General features: G+C 38.6%; 1 protein-coding gene across 6 annotated transcripts in view; it reads right to left on the reverse strand.

The window, feature by feature from the left end:
* Positions 1 to 13,963, reverse strand: part of Iws1 (interacts with SUPT6H, CTD assembly factor 1) — a 47,825-nt gene extending 33,862 nt beyond the window's left edge. For all 6 annotated transcript variants that reach the window (XR_007350873.1, XM_048812143.1, XM_048812141.1 and 3 more), the window contains exons 1-2: positions 13,643 to 13,963; positions 11,763 to 11,878 (exon numbers count right to left, since the gene is read on the reverse strand). Coding sequence is in view for 5 of the 6 variants with exons in the window: in XM_048812143.1 (XP_048668100.1) it covers positions 11,763 to 11,878; positions 13,643 to 13,676 (150 nt within the window). In the remaining variant the exon portion in view is untranslated. The remainder of the gene's footprint in view (positions 1 to 11,762; positions 11,879 to 13,642) is intronic.
* Positions 13,964 to 19,675: the final 5,712 nt, after the last annotated feature.

Raw genomic sequence — 19,675 nt, forward strand, 5'->3', positions numbered from 1 at the left:
GGATTTAAAATCAGCATACTATAGTGACATAACCACACAAATGTTTATAGCAGCTGAATTCACAATAGCTGAACTGTGGAACCAACCTAGATGCCCATCAATAGATGGATGGATAAAGACTGTGGTATATATACACAATGGAATATTACTCAGCATTAAAAGAAATAAAATTATGACATATGCAGGTAAATGGATGGAGCTGGGGAATATTAGGCTAAGCGAAGTAAGCCAATCTTTCCCAAAAAGGCTGAATGTTTTTTCTGATTAGTGGATGCTGATCTATGACGGGGACGGAGGGGGGTGGGGGAGCATGGGAAGAATGGAGGAACTTTGGATTAAGCAAAGGGGAGGGTCGGGAGGGGTTAAAGGGATAGGAAAGATGGTGGAATGAGATGGACATCATTACCCTAGGTACATGTATGATTGAATCTCTACATAGTGTATGACAAGAGAATTGAAATGTTGTGCTCCATTTATATATGATGAATTGAAATGCATTCTGTTGTCATGTACAACTAAGCAGAACAACAATAAAACAGAAAAAAGAAAAAAAAAGTAAGTCTTTCTGTTTGAGTGTTCTCCCTTAAAAATAATCTATTAAGTCAAATATTTCTTTTTAGAATATTATGATTGAGGCTACATGAACTTACCTGGATCAATTTTCAAGGACCAAAGAGATATTAACAACATATATGCCCACTGTCATACTCTTCAATTTACCCCAAGATCATTAAAGACTAAGTATGCTATGATTACAACTTCAAAGAGAGCACAAAAAATAAGCAAGCACACATAACAGAAGTTTGAGGAGTTATTCATATTTTATTATTGTGACAACACAGAATTCCAAAGAAACACTAACTACTAAATATATTCACTGAAGCTTATCATGTTCAGGAAACTTTCCAAACCCATAGACTTTCAAAATTTCTACTGGGCACTTAGCATCATTCCTTGTCACATCTCTATTCTCCTGTTAAAACTAGAATTTATCTATTAAATATGACATTAAGATTCGAGAAGGAGGCTGGGTGCAGTGGTACATGCATGTAATCCCAGTGGCTTGGGAGGCTGAGGCAGGAGGATCCTGAGTTCAAAGCCAGCCTCAGCAACTTTGAGGCGCTAAGCAACTCAGTGAGATCCTGTCTCTAAATAAAACACAAAATAGAGACGGAAATGTGGCTCAGTGGTTGAGTGTCCCTGAGTTAAATTCCTGGTACCCCCCTCCCAAAAAAAGAGTGGAGGGCGAATCTTGCAATTATAGTACAAAACTCCACACACTGCTTAAAGTTACTTTAACTATACTTCCTAATTAAAAAAAAAAAAAAAAAAGATGACATATTTATTTAGAATGTAAGCTCTATGAAGGCAGGCATTTTTGGTTTCTTTTTCTGGGGGGGGCAGGGGGTGGCAGGACGAGTGGGATTGAACTCAGGACACTTAACCACTGAGTCACATCCCCAGCCCTATTCTGTATTTTATTTAGAGACAGGCTCTCACTGAGTTGCTTAGCACCTCACCGTTAACTTGCGATCCTCCTATTTCAGCCTCCTGAGCCACAGGGATTACAGGCGAGCACCAGTGCACCCAACTCTTTTGGTTTCTTTTCTTCACAGAGTAGAGCATAGAATGGTCTCCAGCGCGCGCGCACACACACACACACACAGCATTTGTTGAATAAATAATAAAGGAGTTAAGTGGGAATAACATCAAAAGGAGTTTTAATAATATTTAATATTAATTCAACAAGCATTTATTTAATGCCTACTATGTGCAAGGTACTAGCAATCAAAGCTGAACATGTTTCTCAATGCCCAACTCTAAAAGTCGTTGCCTAATGAAGAGCCAAACAAACAAATCCTAACAATATTTTGAAACTCTACAGGAAATATAGCTATATGAAACCAAGCTGCAAAAGGTATGTAGATGACAGGTATTTGCGCACTTAGTTTGTGATGACTGAGTAAAGAAGTTAACTAGTATGATAGGGAGGGGTAAACAGGAACCAGTAGGAGGCTGTTTAAAATGTTTTCTATGACACACCCATCACATAACTCAAATATTCCGTTTATGTGTGATTCAATTTATTTTAGCTGAAAATAGAAATAATTCCTGTCTAGGTTCAAAAAAAGAAGAATCATCCCAGAATCAGTAAGATGAATGACTAACAGACCAATATAGGTAAGAACCAAGGCACTTCAATTTAGAAAAAGGGACTCTCGGATCTTTTCACTACAGCACTATTAATAATATGACTCAGCTCCAACTATGCTATATTTCACTGTCTAGAACCTAAATTTTAAATCCACAGGAGAGACTGTGTAATTGGCAATATCAGATTTGACTCAATCCTCTGGAAGAGAGGCACAGCACTGGGAGACACTCCCAAAGGAGGGAGACATCATAAACTGGGAGTCATCCCAGCACTTATGTGCTACACTCTACCGTGGGTTTCCTGATATATTAGGTAGGCACAGCAAAACAAGCAACCATTAAGTATATTACATATGATAATGATTATAAAATTTACAGAGTCTCATCAATTTTATAGGAGTTTCATAAAACTTGGGTATCCATTCTATGTGGCCACATAGGAAAAAAAGGACAGAAATCACTGTAGTAAGAAAGTGCTGGTCAATAGACTCAAGCTAGAGAATAAACATAAGCAATGATATCATAGAATTTAGCCAGATCATATTAGAAATTATGCAATTAAGCTTAAAAACTATCACAACAATATTCAAATTTTTCAGACTGACTTTAGCAATTAAATTGTAAACAAAAAATGCAATTAACAGTAAAAAGTGCTATTGAAATGGCATTTTCTTAATAATGCAAGAAATTCCCTAGTTGGAACTATCAGAGATATTGAGCACATGAGGTAGTGGGAGGCTTCAGAAATGTCTTCACACAATCATTTACACTGGTGTTCAATCATAAGGAACAGATACACACACCCCAGTAACTGACTCTCTTAAACTGAAAAGCAAGTAAGCTGCTGTAAAGCAAATACTAATATGTAAATTTCATAGTACACTGTCAAACAGAAACCCTTATAAAGAACCAAAGAACCCATCAGAAGTGTCAAACTCAAAACAGTTGAACTTGCAAACTTGCAAAAATTTATCATTATAAACTGGCAAAACACTCCATAGTAATCACACTGTAAATTCCATGAAGAAAAAACTATAGGAGTATTTTCAAAAACACATTTCAGTGGACCCCAGTTCCAAAAAATATAACTAAATCCTCATGTTATATTAGTTTCAATTAGTATATAAAGAATTGGAGGGACTGAGAGTGTAGCACATGTGAAATACTTACTGGCTTGGAGAGGAAGGAAGGAAGGGAGGGAGGAAGGAAGGATTCACTGACCTGAGGAACCAGCTACTAAAACAATACAATGCTGTCAATCCAGTTAATTTCTAATGAGATGCAATGCTCTGAAAACTCCCAATTTTGCCATTAGCACACACATAATAAAATGAAGCTACTAATGAGTGTCCCTTGTCTGGCTGATATTAGAGTAAAAAATAAAAGCTCATTGAAGAGTACTGGTAAAAAAAGATTCTGCACAAAGCTCAAGGTTTTTATGATAACAAAGCTAACTCCTGCCTACTTCCAGACTCATTTCTGCCCTCTCACTAACATCAACCATGTGTGCCACACTAGCAGTTACCAAACTTTAGTGTGCACAGGAAATCATTTGGGGATCTTTACTGAAAACCATAGAGACTTTTGTACTTCTCACCTCCACATATTAATCTAGTAGGTCTGGAAAAGGTGCCAAATAATTTGTATTTTAACATGTGATCCACATGACAAATCACATTGAAAAAATCCTTTTCCAGACAAGGAACTATTTACTAACTTACCTCTATGCCTTTACAAATTCGGTTCCCTTTGCCTAGATTATCTTTGTTTGCTTGTACTTTTCATAACCCAAAACTTGACAAAAATACTCCTCTCCTGAAGTCTCTTCCATCTCTTTCTCTCTCGATAAAATGAAGTTTGTACAATATAATGTATTAGTTAAGAACATGGTCAAAAAGGCCTGGGGTCTAAACCTTAGTTCTGCCACTTTATATTGTTTGAAATGAGGAAATGTCCTTAATCCTCAAAGCCACTATGTCCTCAATTTAATGGACTCAGGAATAATTACCTGTACCTTAGAGGGCTATTCTGGGGTTAAATGCATGTAAACAAATTAAGAACTAAATCCTACTAATTATTAATTACAAAATATTCACCCTTCCAGAGACAACCCAAATGTATTCTCTGTGAAGACCCAGCTGGTCAGCCATTCCTTCTTCCTATCCCTGTAGCATCTTGTACTTCTATTTCACTGAAAAGTGACAGTTTACACATTTATTTTCGTCATACACTGACCTTAAGAAACCATTTTTTTAAAAATGTATCTTTCACCTGAAGAATAAAGAGACCCAAACGAAATGAAAAAGAAATCACATAAGCAACAATGTCCAATTCCTAACACACGGAAGATGTAGATGGAATGAAAAGAACTAGTAAGAAATAAGGTAAACAAGGACAGCAATGGCCAAGAAACTTTCCAGCTACTCTGATGTTATTCCCCAGCTTGGTAGAAATATCCAAACAAAAGCAGACTACCATCTTTACTCAATTCAAAGAGAGGCTGGAATTAAGGGAGGCCGTCTAACTTCAACAGCAGATGGATGATGGGGCCCACTGTTGCTTGATTTGCTCTCAGAAAACAGTAAGACGCCAGGTTCCATTTCCAAACAACCTCTTCCTCAATAGTCCCACATAGTTTTTTTCTGTGGGATCCTCAGCAGGGGAAAGCTCTACTTTTCTATGTAGATGAAATATACAGGCTTCTTGAATTAAAAAGCAAAACAATAACAACAAAACCCGTTATTTCCTTCAATATAGTTCCCAGGAAAGACACCACCTGCCCAAAACCCACACAGCTAATTTCACACTGTCCAAGAAAACATTAAAGTGAAACAATGAAAATCAGAACTGGCAACTAGTTATAACTAGATCACAAAAAAGGACTACCTCTCCATGTGGTGCTCAAAATGCTTTATTAAAAAGTTTTACACCCAGTGATAACTATTCAAAAAGGTTTTTATAAAGTTTTTTCCTTTTCCCCTCATCTGACCTACCAGAAAATATAGGAAAATTCTGAGTTCTCAAAATGCTCTACAGCAAATACATACTTTTTAAAAACCTTACTGATGTTTATATCCCTTTTAACCTAAGCAAAAAGACTTAGTAGTCTAAAAATAAACAAATACATAACCAACTTTTCTACAACTGATTTAATAAAAACAAGGATTTTAATAAAAACAAGGCAAAGTTTAAGAACATTACTTTGAAATTTTATGTCATATGGCAGATTTATGTTGCTTTATGAAGTATGGTCACAACCTTATAAAGATCAGCTATGTCCTGACCCTCTAAGAAGTAATATTGTTATGGTTTAATACGGGGTGCACCCCAAAAGCTCCTTTTTTCATGCAGAAATGTTCTGGTAGATTATGACAGCTATAAACTCATCAGTGTTTTAATCCACCTGATGGATTAATAATTTGAATAGGCTAACTGGGTGGTAACTATATGCAGGTGGGGCACTACTGGAGGAAGGAAGATCACTGGGAGTGTGCCCTTTGGGAATATATATTTTATCCCTAGCTCCTCTCTCTCTCCCTGCTTTCTGACTGCCATGAGCTGAGCTTTCCTCTACTATGCCCTTCTGTGATAATGCTCTGCCTTGAGCCCAAAGCAATGAGGTCAGCTGCTCCTGGACTAAGACCTCTGAAACTGTGAGCCCATATTAAATTTTTCCTCCTCTAAGTTGTTCTTATCATGTTTTTGGTCACAGGGATGAAAACCCGACTAACAGAAATATCTACCCTATTTATTGTATAGAATAATAAGAAGGGTATTGTAGTTTTCAAAGCTATTACATTAAGTTTTAATTTAATCTTCATTACAACCTTTTTTTTAGTTCACTATCAAGACGGTGAAGGGGTAGCTCACAAAAATGAAATAATTTTTCCAGGGGCTGGGAATGATTAAGTGGCAAAGCTAAAATTTGAAATCAAATTCTGGCCATACTGTCCTTCACTATAAAAAGTTATGCAAATACAGAACATTTCATCATCATTCCAGAGAGATTTGGTATTACATCATCTGGTCCATACTTAATTCTTCAGCATCACCTCTCATTAAGCTACTCCATTTTCCATCCACAACAATCACTCCTAAAATACACCAAGTCCTTCCAAATTCTAGGCCTACTGTACCTGCTGCTCCTCTAGCTAGGATTACTACCATTGCCACCTGTAACCTTTTTCTCCAGCTGGAAATATTATACTCATTCCTTATTCAGTTGAAACATCATATCTACTGATGATATGATATCCTCCCTTCCTCCCACAGAACTTTGCATGTGTCCTTCATACAGCTATGAGTTGTACAAGTAGCCTGTTTGCAGGTCTGCTACACTCATCTATAAAGAACTATAGTTCTGTAAGAACCCTGTAGTTTCAAGTTTGCATTGTTATGCCAAGTAAACAGCAAACATTTTAAAAACAAGTCTTGAAAGACATAGATAATAAATCACACATTACACAAACCTAAATATAGTGTATTTCAAAAGTATTTCAATCTAGGGCTCAGTGGTAGAGCACTTGCCTGGCATGTGTGAGGCCCTGGGTTCGATCCTCAGCACCACATATAAATAAAAGATCCATTGACAACTAAAAAAAATATTTTTTTAAAAAGTATTTCAATTTAAAAGTTTAATTCTTGGTTTAGAAACTATAAGACAAAAGTCAGAACAGAAAAATGCCTACAGTCTCCTGGTGCAGAGATACCAGAGCAATTGGAAATGCATAGTCTTCAAAAAAAATAGGGAAGTGCAAATTTTAGTACATTTTCTCCTACTCTTCTCTCTGTCCTTCCATATGATCTATTAAGAAAATATAATTTGATATCCAAATTATATTAAAGACAATTAAAAATGGAAAAAACAACAAAGTAAAAAAAAACTGCCAATAGAAAAAGGTTTATCTTTCCAGTTTTGAAAGGGTTCGTTACAAGGTTCTTCTAAAATTTTAGTACATTTTCAATCACTGCATGCATGCTCATAGAAAAGGGTGTCAAAATGATGGCAGTTATTCTACTTATTTTCTCTTCAATTTTAAAGATTAATGTGCACTATAGCATAAAAATCGAAATGTGACTCCTACCACCCAAAGATTACCATCACTTTGGTACAAGTAATCTTTTCATGTATTTTCAATTTAAAAAATTAAATTAGGATCTAGAGTTACAATTTTATAGCCTATATCTTTCAAGTAACATGTTGAATTCTCCCATATCATTCAAAATTCTTTGAAAACAATTTTAAGATTGCACTGAATTCCTCATTTTCTACACTGTCAAATATTCATGGTTTCCTTTCTTATGATCACACACCTAATTATTCCATTTCAGTGTTCTCAGCCCAAGGTCAGTTCTAGCTCCTCATCCAAGTGGTATTTGGGGATTCAAGGGATCATTTTGGTTGTCAAGTACAAGGTTGGTAATTGAGGGGTGATCATGTATATGTCACTAGTATTTCATGGGGAACCAAGATGTTAAATATCCTGTAATGCCTAGGCATGTGCTTACAGGCCCACAGCAGGTTTAGTAGAATCTCTTGACCTGAAAAGCAACCCAAGGCTGCTCTCTGTGCAGGGTTGGCAACTGACAGGACCTGGGAACCTGATCCACACACACAAAACGAGATGAGAAAGCTCAAAGGGCCCAATGAAAACTGTAGTAACAGACAAGCAATTGAATGGGGGAAAATGGAAAGGTTTGGCCAACCAGTAAGAGATAAAAATGAAGCCAAATGAGGACTTCTGGCATAATAGCATGAGAAGTTCTGTTGACCTGCTCCCCAGTGAAACCGACAGGAAATCTTTCAAAAGTAATCATTTAAAGCCTCTGGAAATAGTCCTAAGAGCAAAAAAGCAAATTTAAAAAAATCCATAAAAATTCAGCAAGAGTATCTGGTATTTGAAAAACAGATCATTCCTTCCTTTCAACCTCACAGCTCTACAAGACAGAGAACCTTCTCTAGACAATAACACAGGGCTCTCTCTTCTTTCTCCCAGAGGATTCCTTCCTAAAGCAGGGCATTCGACTCTCGGATGCCCACTGCTAAGGATAAGGCCTAGCAGAGTGCACCTGTGAGGTGGAGAACCTCATTTTCTGCCCCACCATTACTTAATTTTAATGAAGAAGGTTCCGCCTTGGGTGAAGCACTTTGAAAATACAAGTGCTCTCCTCACCCTGGCTCTGGCTTGTGAGACTGCACTAGGAGAAGAGCTGCTGTTTCACTCCCACCTCCCACTAAACAGGTCAGTTTCTAGAGGTGGGTGTGACGAGCTCTACAGACCTGATTCCCAATCAGATAGCTCCCAATCATTCCCCAAAGAAACTTACTTCATTGGCAATATGATTTGGGAAAGTTGTGGTTGGAAGGCACCTGGGACTGAGATTCAAGGTACAGTCTAAACTGTAGGATACCTAGTTTGCAGAACAGAACCAGGGACAGCTGGGAGGAAACACACTGGGGTTAAAATACTCTCAAACACTGTTCTCAGAAATCCTTTAAAGGAGCCATAATTTGATGGTATTAGTCTGAAGAGCAATTGATGTTCCAGGGCATGTTCAAACACAATAGCACAATCAAGGGGCAACAAGGGAATTTAGTAGCCAGTTACAGTTAGAAAAAGGAAACAGTCCTGATCGTCTAAATGTCAACAATTAGGGACTCACCAAATAAGCACTCAACCAATGTCAGACCACCAATTGAAAACATTTGAAGAAATGGGCAGGCATGGTGGTGCATGCCTATCATCTTGGCAGCTAGGGACACTAGGGCAGGAGGACTGCAAATTCAAAGACAGCCTCAGCAATTTAGCGAGGCTCTAAGCAACTTGGCAAGAATTTGTCTCAAAAAAATGGGTGCTGAGGATGTGGCTCAGTGGTTGAATACCCAGGGTTTGATCCCTGGTACCAAAAAAAAAAAAAAAAAAAAAAAAAAAAATGCAGTTAGGCCTAGAACAGATCATTTTTTTCTTGTCAATATTCCCTAACAATACAGTTGTCATAACTATTTACATAGCATTTTGTTATATTAGGTATTATAAATAATCTAGAGATGATTTATACAGGAGGATGTGTATAGGCTATATGCAAATATCATGCCATTTAAAATTTGCACATGCATGTACTGAAGACCCAGCCCAACCTTTCTGTTCAATAAGTACATGATATACTACCGGACTATACTCCCAGCCTTCATTTCATTTTATATAAGGGATCTGGGCATCCTCTGGGTTTGGTATCCACCAGGGTGGAAAAGACACCTGGAACCAATCCCCCTGGACATGGAAGGATGAGTGTAATGTTGCACCAATACTATGAAACGATTAAAATTACACTTAGGGGGGCTCTTTAACAATATCAGTAAATACTTAAGGCATAATCTTAAGTGAAGAGATAATAGATACAAAATATACATAGTAAAATTTCAAGTAGTTTAAAATATACACATACTTTATATGCATGGGAGAGAATTAAAATGTAGGAAATACAAAGTCAAAAAGTTAATAGCTATTAATGGGATTACGTATACTAATTTTAATCTTCTTTAAATTTACTGATATAATTTCCAAATTTTTAACATATCCATTTATATATTTAGAATCCATATTATTATAAAGAAGTAGCTGCAAATGCCTAAACAAGAACCTTTATCATGTTTATAACTAAATCAAGAGGCCCTGAGATAATCAAAGCTGACACCTAGGGTCAATCTCCTAATATTGTTTTCAAGGTGGAAACTTAAAATACTACACTCTAAATGTACTATAATAATGCTGACATTATCACTTAGCCCCTACCTATTAATTTACTGGAATTTAGCCTAAATATTTAAGGGCCTACAAAAAAAAACAAGAGTGACATTGAAATAATTAAATGATGAGCCACTCCCATACCTGTATTTAGCTCCCTGACTCTTACTACTCCACTCATCCTACATTACACTCATCCTTACTACTCACATTGGCTCCTTGAAAACTTTAAGCACTCTCACTTTGGGGTTCTTCATGGGAATGTTTTTTTCCTTCAGACACATAAATGTGTCGCTATTCCCTCAGCTCCCTTCCTGCCTTGGCTCAAATGTCACTTTATCTTTTCTTTTTTTGTGGTGGTGGGGGTTGAACGCTGGGCCTCCCACATGCTAGGTTAGTGAGCTACCTCTGAGCTCCATCCTCATTCCTTTTTAATTTTATTCTGAGACAGGATATTGCTAAGTTGTCCAGGCTGGCCTTGAATTTATGATTCTCCTGCCTCAGCCTCCCGAGTAGCTAGGATTGTAAGCATGCACACCACACCTGGCATTATTTCTTAATTTAACACAGAAATTTGCCCTCCATACTGATATCCTTCATTACATTCTAATTTTCCCCAGATCCACAACATTTGTCACCGTCTAACAAACTACAATTTTAAAAAACAGTACGTTGTTTTAATGTCTTTCTTCTCTCACTGAAAAATAAATCCAAGAAAAGGATTCTGGCTTTTAGTCACTGATATGTCCAAAACACCTTAAGGAAAAAAACCAAACAACTAACACATATATAAAGTGCTCAATAAATGAGAAATGTATGAATATACTAATGACACAAACATATAAAAAATGACATGACTCTATAATGATGGTCAATACAATTTGCAAGAATATCTTGTATGTAAAATTTGGTAATTTTTTATGTGTTTAATTAAGCAAATCTATGGCACAAAAGTTCTTAGAAAAATCTGTCTATCTTGGAGCTGGGATGTGGGGCTAAGTGGTAGAGTGTTTTCCTAGCATGCACAAGTCCCCAGGTTCAATCCCCAGCACTGCAAACAAACAAAACAAAACAAAAATAAGAATGATGGAGTGATTGAGAAGAGTTCTGGAGCATGGTGGTACATGCCTGTAATCCCAGCCACCTGTCAAGCTGAAGCAGGAGGATCACAAGTTCAAAGCCGGCCTCTCAGCAAATTAGTGAAAAACATCTCTCCATTTTTATCATTCCTATTTGTTTATGTCTAAGACACACTGATTCATTGAAAAATGTCCCAAATTTATTTTGTTAACACTGTATAAGACAGACTATATAACCAAGGAGGCAGATTAAGTTGTTTTAATAATATTTATGTATTAGAACGAATGTTAAAATATATAGAGAATCCAATACTGTATTATTTTACAAAAGTAGTTTTTAAAACTACACTTGTTTTTTTTATCATATGAATCTCAACAATTCAAAACAAAAAGGTCAATTCCTGATACAAGTTTTATTAAGTGAAAATTTCCTAACTTTTTATTTAAACTTTTTTTCAGGCTGCAAATGCTCGTAGCCCCAACAAGATGATATCTGGGGATTAGGGAAGCCAAGTCAAATATTAAAGGCCTGGCTCATTATCTGATTTCATATACTCAGTTAAAACTGCCTAAATACTTGAAATTCAACACAGTCAGAACTTATTTCCCTGTTATTACATCAGTAACCAGACCATCCCTATTTATTTTTAAAGCAGTTTTCTATTACTTCATACTTTACTCTCAGAGATTAAACCCCAAGTCCTATGGCAGGGTCTCTACAACTTCTAAACAGGTCTCACAAAAGTACAAGGAAAAATCTTCCCCAAAGATATTTAGCCAATACCTCTGAATGTCGTTCTATGCTTCCAGTATCTGATCCAGAGTGTTGCTCATTTACATCATCCTCACCATCAGATCCAGAATCCCGTTCATCCTGCACTGGGGTAGCACCACCATCATCTGCTTAAAAATAAAACAAAAATCCACTTACAGTTAACATGGATGACACCTGTAGCTGAAACAAACACAATGATTTAAGACTATCCAAAGCAAAAGTTACTATGGACAAAGCAAAACTAATGATGGTAATATTTTGAGCAAAGCAATACAAGAGTCATACAAATACCAACATCATTAACATATGGCGCACGTGGTAGCAAAAATACTCATAAAAGGAATGTAAAGCTTAAAAAACATCATTAAATACCATGTCAGTAACTTGTAAGTAAAGTGCTATTTATTTCAAATTTATGTTAAAAACTGTCTCTCTCTCCAGAGCACTTACCACCAACTTCTAATGTACTATGAGATTTTTTTCAAGTTATTCTGCTTTCAGTTCACTGCTGAATCCCTGGAACCCAGAACACTGCCTGGTACATGATATAAAGTATCTGTTTATGAATGAAAAGCACAAGGAACTCCAGTCCAAAAATAGTCAAAACTCATTAAAGCATATATTACAATAGTAAAAAAAAAAAAAAAAAACAACCATAATTATGAATTGGTACCTAACTTTAAGCAACATTTTAAAAATCCAAAAAGTGATGAAATCACTCTCATATAAATGAGCTACTATACTTAGCTAGAGTAAAGTTAAGAAGTCACAATAAAAAGAATAGTTTTGGGGGGGAAAAAAGAATAGTTTTGAAGTTTAACAATTACACAGCATCAGTGGAAGGATAGATGAGAAGAGTGCGTTAAAAGGTTAAAATACTGTCCTGGCATAATAGGAAAGCATTACAGAACGACTAAAAATGATGCAAGAAGAAACAGCCTAAGTTAGGAAGAGAGATAAACATTAAAAGTTTAGAAATTAGGAGGAGGGGGTGTCAGGGAACTGCTATCTATTACCTCAACTTGTTACCTCTTTAAACACAACCTACCTACTATAATACATACAACTACCTTTTTTTAAAAAGCAACTTTAAAACACAAATGAATTGAAAAACTCTTTTGAAAACATCAGAAAACGTTTTAAGCAAAACAGAAGTGCATGCCTGAAAAGCACTTACAATCACTGTTTTTGCTGTCACAAGTAAGGAATTAAAGGGAAACCAAAACAGGAGAGAGCTTTATGTCCTAACAACTAAGCACTTTTGATACAGAACGTACAAATGGCAAAGGAGCCCACTAGGTCCTACCTTACTCAACTTTACATCCCGGGTGCCAGGGCTTGCCCAACGGGGATAAGTGTACATGAATAAGAAGGAAAGCAGACCAAACTTGGGTGAGGAAAAAGGAAAGCTCTTAAGGTAAAGGAAAGGCAAAAAGTCATCAATAACAGCCAGAGAAGCACTCCTTACAACTCAGACAAAGGTCCTGCACTTACATCCTGGGAAGCCAGTGTGGCAGGCGAATTAAATGAGCCCTAACTTGGAATGAAAAGTCTAGGAAGGGTCCCCAGCCTCCTACTGAACAATTTCCTTGGGTTCTCAAAAAAAACCCGTAACTTCTGAAAGATCCTTAACAGGAAAAGCCTCTTCTTTCCCAACACTCTGCATACGGCAGGTGCTTGATATAGGTAGTGACTTCCCGATTTCAGCAAAAACCTTCACCTATTCGGAAGACGTCTTTCCCTCAAAGATCCCCTCTCTCCAAGGTTCTAACTTGGAGCCGGCGGCTCGCTGATCGGCAGGCTCGTCTCCGGGGTTTTTCTCCCCGCTCCCGCGAGAGCGTGAGGCCAAGGCCCGCCGAGGAATCGCTGGGTCCCCAACCCGAACCCACCTGACTGGTCGCCACTGTAATATTCCGAGTCCATGGCAGGCGGGCTCTTAGCGGGGAGTGTCCGCGCCCCGCGCCGCCCCCGTCACCTCCTTCCTGGTGGTGTGACCTCCGATGGCGCTACCCGGTGCTGAGGCTCCGGCCTAACCGGAGAGCTCGGAGAATATGAAAACCGCAGCAGCAGAGACGAACGCTTCGACCTGGGAGCCCCAGAAGAAAAGGCCGTACCGGGAAAGCCAGCAAGCGTGCGGGTCGGCGCTCTACTTCCCAGAAGCACCTCTGAGACCAAAATGGCGTCTGCCCACGACCCTCAAAGGAATGCAGTGCGCAGGCGCTATATGCGTCAAACCGGCCAATGAGAAGACGTAATAGTAATGACGCAACGCACCGCCGGAAAGGAGACTACTGGGAAAAATGAGCGGGAGCTTTAGTTAAATACGCCCCTCCAGAGGAGTCTGGTTTGTCCTGCGTGGGAGCGAGGTTTCTCTCTTGAGTGTGTCGGCCTCTTCTTGGAGGAGCATCAGAATTAGTCTTGAGAAAAATGAAGACCCCGAAAATTACATTTTGTATCTTTAGGCCAGGTAACTCTCAGTCCTGCAGCTAGGCGAAAGACTCCCGCCCTCGGTGTGTCGAAGGGGTGGCGCACTGTTCTCTGGGACTTGTAGTTCCAAGTCTAGGCAGTGTTGATGCATTACTAACTGAAGTGACCAAGACCTCCTTGGAGGCATTTTTACTTCCTTTCTTTATAAAATAACTATTTAATTTCCACCTTAAGGATCCATTTGATCAACAATAAGAAGTACAGATCTTTGCCTGCAGAAAGATCACCTGATGAAACCTGAGGAGGGTCATGTTGCACCTAAGCTCCTGAAAACAGGATGGCTAAGAAATGTCCTCTTCATCTGTTTGTTCCTGAAACAGCTCATTGTAACGAACCACCCTTCTCCATATGACTTAGTTAAAAAGACCTACAGATGATCCCCTGTTCACCTGTGACAAGCCCTATAAGGCCAGGGACAGACCCTCTTCTAAGTTCCTATTCATGGTCTCAAGACTGATTAGCTGAGATTTGAACTCTGTACCCTGAAACTAGCTACACAAAACGTTTTCTGTTCATCCTACCAACAAACTTTTCCCTATAACCAAATAATCCCAGCTACTCCATCATCCTCCCACCCCCCATCACCGAACTAAAACTGTCTAAGGCTAAACCATCCTGTAAGGTCCTGGATGGGCCATCTTAAGTGACATCTGTCATTTTAAGAAAAATTTCTCTTTCCCACCCAAGCCCTTTTTTGTGAAAGGCTCACCACTCCCTCATACCAACCCCACCCTGCATTAGGACCCATCCAGCTCTAATCCCTGAGCCTGCCCATAAAAGTCCCGGAACCCAAGCCAGTATTGCCTCTCTCCCTCTATGGACAGATGAGCCTTTGTCAGCTCTGACAAATAAACTCTTGTGTGTATTTCTGCCTGATCTCCATCTTTTATTTTTTGCTTGCCCGGTTCCTTGCTTTCCTTTTACACCCTACCAAGACCATACATATGTGGGGTTTCCCCTTATAGCAATAACCTGAGTAAAGTCCATTATCTTGTTCATTATTGTCTTAGCCCAGTAAGAGCACTTTGCCTCTTGATTGAAGGAGGGTCCATGGTGGGTATGAGCAAGAAGATGTAGACTTGCAGAATGGGGCCTTTTCTTACTACTAGAGATACTACCCCTTTGATAGCCAGTCAGAGTATGCTGGCAGCACCCAGTTCCAGGCTTGAAAAGGAAGAAAGGGGGAGGGTTGTTTCTGGGGGGAAAAGCCTTGAAATCCAAGTTTTGCACCTTCTGCTGTGGTAATGACATTTTCTGAGGCTGTCATGAGAATCAGAAGAGCAAAGAATTAACAAGGTCTAGAATCAGAGATACAAAATTAAAATATTTGCCTCTTTCTCTTTGATAGAAGAGATCCAGGCTCTGAGCTCTCTTCTAAAGAGAGGGCAAGATTGTACCTACATAAATAGAGCAGGAGAAATAAGAAGATCAAGAGGAGACTTCGTGGCAGGGAATCCAACACAAATTCTGCCTTAAGACCTTTGAGTTTCACTAGAGATATAAGACTAAAAGACAGGAAAGTGATTGGGTTATAGCCAATGCAATTGCAAGAGGAAAAAGAGGAATTTTGACATAACTAACTTTTCTGGTGGTTTGGAGAACGGAGAAATTGAAGTGAAGAAAACATTCAACAATGAGCTGAGCCCCCAGAAGCCTGCAAAGAAGCATCAGGTCCAGTTTTTACTCAGAAAGCCAACAAGTTAAGTTGGTGAAATAGGATACCCCTTTCAAAGAAACATAGTGCGGAGCTCCTTTTTACCAACTGTCCATCCTCTGCAGCCCCCTGGCAGAGAAGTTCTTGAATGGCACAGAGATGCTTTCTGGGTCTTGGATACCTCAAATTTTGACAACTTCCATCTCCCCACCCCACAGGCCTCACTCTAAAACTAGCCAGTTGGCTCATAGTGGTTATGATAGTGAGATGCCCAGGAGGAAAACTCTCCCTTAACTGATAACCCAGAAACATTGAGTTCCTTACATGAATATAAGATTTATTCAGCCAGACTCTTAAGATATTGTGACCTGCTGAACATGTCAGGGAGTGAAAGTCCATATAATATAAAGATCAGCCTCATACTGGCAGAGCTGCAGACTGGGGGAAAAGAGCATTAGTGTTACAGAGTTTGGGCTTTCCAGGAAACTGAGGCAGTGCAAAGACCTCCTCTTTAAATGCCAGTTTTTTTTTTAATTTTCTTTTAGTTGTAGATGGACACAATATCTTTATTTTTATTTATTTATTTTTATGTGGTGCTGAGGATCAAACCCAGTGCCTCACGCTTACAAGATAAACGCTCAACCACTGAGCTTCAACCCCAGCCCCAAACCCTAGTTCTTATAATCAAGTCAGAAAAAAATTTCAGACATGTTATTAAGAATAGGAGGAATATATTTATTGAAGGGATAGGAAAATGGAAAGCCTGACACTCTCTAGAGAGAGAATGGGTTCTCTCAGAGAAGAGACAATGTGCCTCTCCTGCACTCCAGTTTTATTGGGGGATCCCATGGAAGTTTCCAGAGAGTTCTGTCCAGGTCTACCTCTTGATTTTTGACTGACAGCAGGGTGACATCAGACTTTCATGTACCAATTGGCATGGCAATGCTAGGTTCCCTTGGCCCATGTTGAGCAGTTCGAATTGGATTTTTAATCATTTTTACAGGTTTTGTGGTTAGAAGTAATTGTCCTTATCTTCCAGAATCTGGCCTGTGAAAAGATCAAATATCTCTTCCTTCAAAGTAACTTGGGTTCCTTATTTCAACCTTATTGCCTGCCTACATTTCCTTGCACATAACAGGTAGTTTGCTGAGGAATGTGACATATCCTGTCCACTTAGGCCAGGCAGGGCTGCAGGTAAATTGCTTTTTGGCAAATAAAGTGTGTGGGGGTCAGCACAGTGGGCTCATTTTATATAATTATTCTGTTAACCTCGTTTTCCCACTGTTCTCATCTTTCTATCCCCTAACACTAGGTTTTGGGCCTAGCACTAAGCCTTCTTGTGCTTGGTGAGTTGGAACAAGCTACCATCTTTATCTAAGCCTTAGTTTCCCCATGTGTCAAATGAGAGAGTTGAATCAGAGGACTGCAAATACCCACTGAGTTCATTGATTCAATGTCAGAAAAACCACGTCTCCAAATCTGGCCCTGTTTCCTGCATTTGACAAGCCACTAGGGGGCCGTACAAGAGAAGAAACAAACAAAATGAGTACACTGTAAGCCTGAAGGTTTGGCTGTGTGCCTCTCAGGCTTCCCAGCCTCATAACTCAGTAGGACAAAGTTGCAAGATTTGTCCCACCAATATTGTTCATGATACTGAAAAATAGGGACCCACTTGAAAGCTCATTGATAGTGGATAATAAATAAACATCAGTTACCGTGGCACATCTTGCAGTTATCAACACAATTGAAGTGGATCTTTATCTGCTTACAGGGAAGGGTGTCCAGAAAATATTAGTAAGTGTAAAAAAAAGTCACCATAGAATAATATCAATATTATAATTTTATTTATGTGACCCACCAAACTGCAAACAAACAAAAATGCAACCTAAGAATTTCTTAATAAATATGGAGGGAAAAAGACTTTCCAACAATGACAGGAGCCCAAAAGCTGTAAAACAAAAGGCTGAAAAATCTGACAACATAAAATTTAAAACTTCTAAAAATTAAAACAAAAAAAATCTACACACTCAAAACAATATCCCATTTGTAAAGTCAAGAGATAAATTATTAGAAAACATTTTTAAATTTTTACAATTTAAATCAGATCAAGAGCTGATCTCCTTATGCATATAGAGCCCCTAGAAATCAATAAGAAAACCAATAACAGATAAATGGGCAAAGGATATGACAGTTCCCAGAAGAGAAAATGCTTATAGCTCTAAGATAATTAAAATATATCCACCCTAAAATGAGAGAATAGCACATCAAAATCATATTGAGACACTACTTGTCACTCCTCAAATGGTAAAAATTGGATAACCTTTTTTTGGAGAAGGAGGCTCTTCCCTGAGGTGTGGTGTGAGTATATTGGTGCAGTCCTTCAAAGACAGTAACTTGGAAATGTTTATAAAGATTACAAATGCATCTGGGCACTGTGGTGCACGCCTACAGTTCCAGCGACTTGGTAGGCTGAAGCAGGATGATCACAAGTTCAAGGACAGCTCAGCAACTCAGTGAGACCCTCAGCAACTTAGCAAAACCCTGTCTCAAAAGAAAAATAATACAACTCATTAGTAGAGTGCCCCTAGGTATAATCCCCAATGTAAGGTCCTTGCTTAGCTTCTGAATAGCCATCTTAAGTGACAGCTGCCATCTTAAGAAAAAGTTTTGCTTTCCCATCCAAGGGCATTTCTGCATTAGGACCCACCTGGCTCTAATCCCTGAGCCTGCCCCATAAAAGTCCCAGAACCCAAGCCTGTATTGCCTCTCTCCATCTATGGAAAGATGTGCCTTTATTTGTCAGCTCTGACAAATAACTCTCTGTATATCTCTGCCTGATCTCCGTCTTTCATTTCTCACTCAACTGCCTCTGGGTTCCTCGCTTTCCTTTCACCCAGTACGAAAAAATTAAAAATTGACCTTTGACTTAGCAATACATTTGTCTATTGACTTAACAATTTCACTTCAGAAAATGTATTCCACAAATATACCTAACTACATGCAAAATGATGTATTTCAAAATTATTTATTGTGGCACTATTTGTAATGTAATAGCAAAAGGTTGTAGATAATTTTAATGTCCAGATAGTAATGATCACGAAATTATGATATATCTATACGATGGAATGTTTTCTAACTGTAACAAAAAAAATGAACTGTTTTATATACTGATTTGGGAAGAATCAGTATATAAAACTGAATCCAGTGGAAAAAAATATAAAACAAAGAACAGTGTTATAATATGCCACTTACTGTGAAAAGGAGGCCTGGTTTAGGTCTTAAGTGTTCTCCAAAGGCCCATGCATTAAAGATTTGGTCCCCAGCCTGTGGCACTATTTGGAGATGGTACAACCTTAAAGAGGCAAGACCTAGTGGAAGGAAGTTGGGTCACTGGGTGTGGGCGCTTGAAGGGTATTGGGTTCCTGGCCCCTTCCTCTTTCTCTTTACTCCCTGGTGAGCACGAGGCAAACAACCCCCTCTACCATGCAGTCCCCACTATGACATACTGCACTGTCACAGACCTAAAGCAGTGTGGCCAAGCATCTATGGGCTGAAACCATGACTAGGACACGGGGGAGGGGGGTGCGGGGGGGGGGACGCAAGGGGAGTAATATATATGTGTTGTGACTTGTAACTCTATTTTTTTAAATCTGAAAATTATAAAACAAGTATTGACTGTTGGAAGAAGGAAAAAAAAAAGAGTAAGAAGAAGCCTTTAGTTTTTTTGTAACACATAATACTTTTGCCCCAAAGGACATTTTCTATTTGATTCTAAAAGGTG

This window comes from Marmota marmota, unplaced genomic scaffold (assembly GCF_001458135.2).
Source record: "Marmota marmota marmota unplaced genomic scaffold, marMar, whole genome shotgun sequence".
Taxonomy (NCBI): Eukaryota; Metazoa; Chordata; class Mammalia; order Rodentia; family Sciuridae; genus Marmota; species Marmota marmota.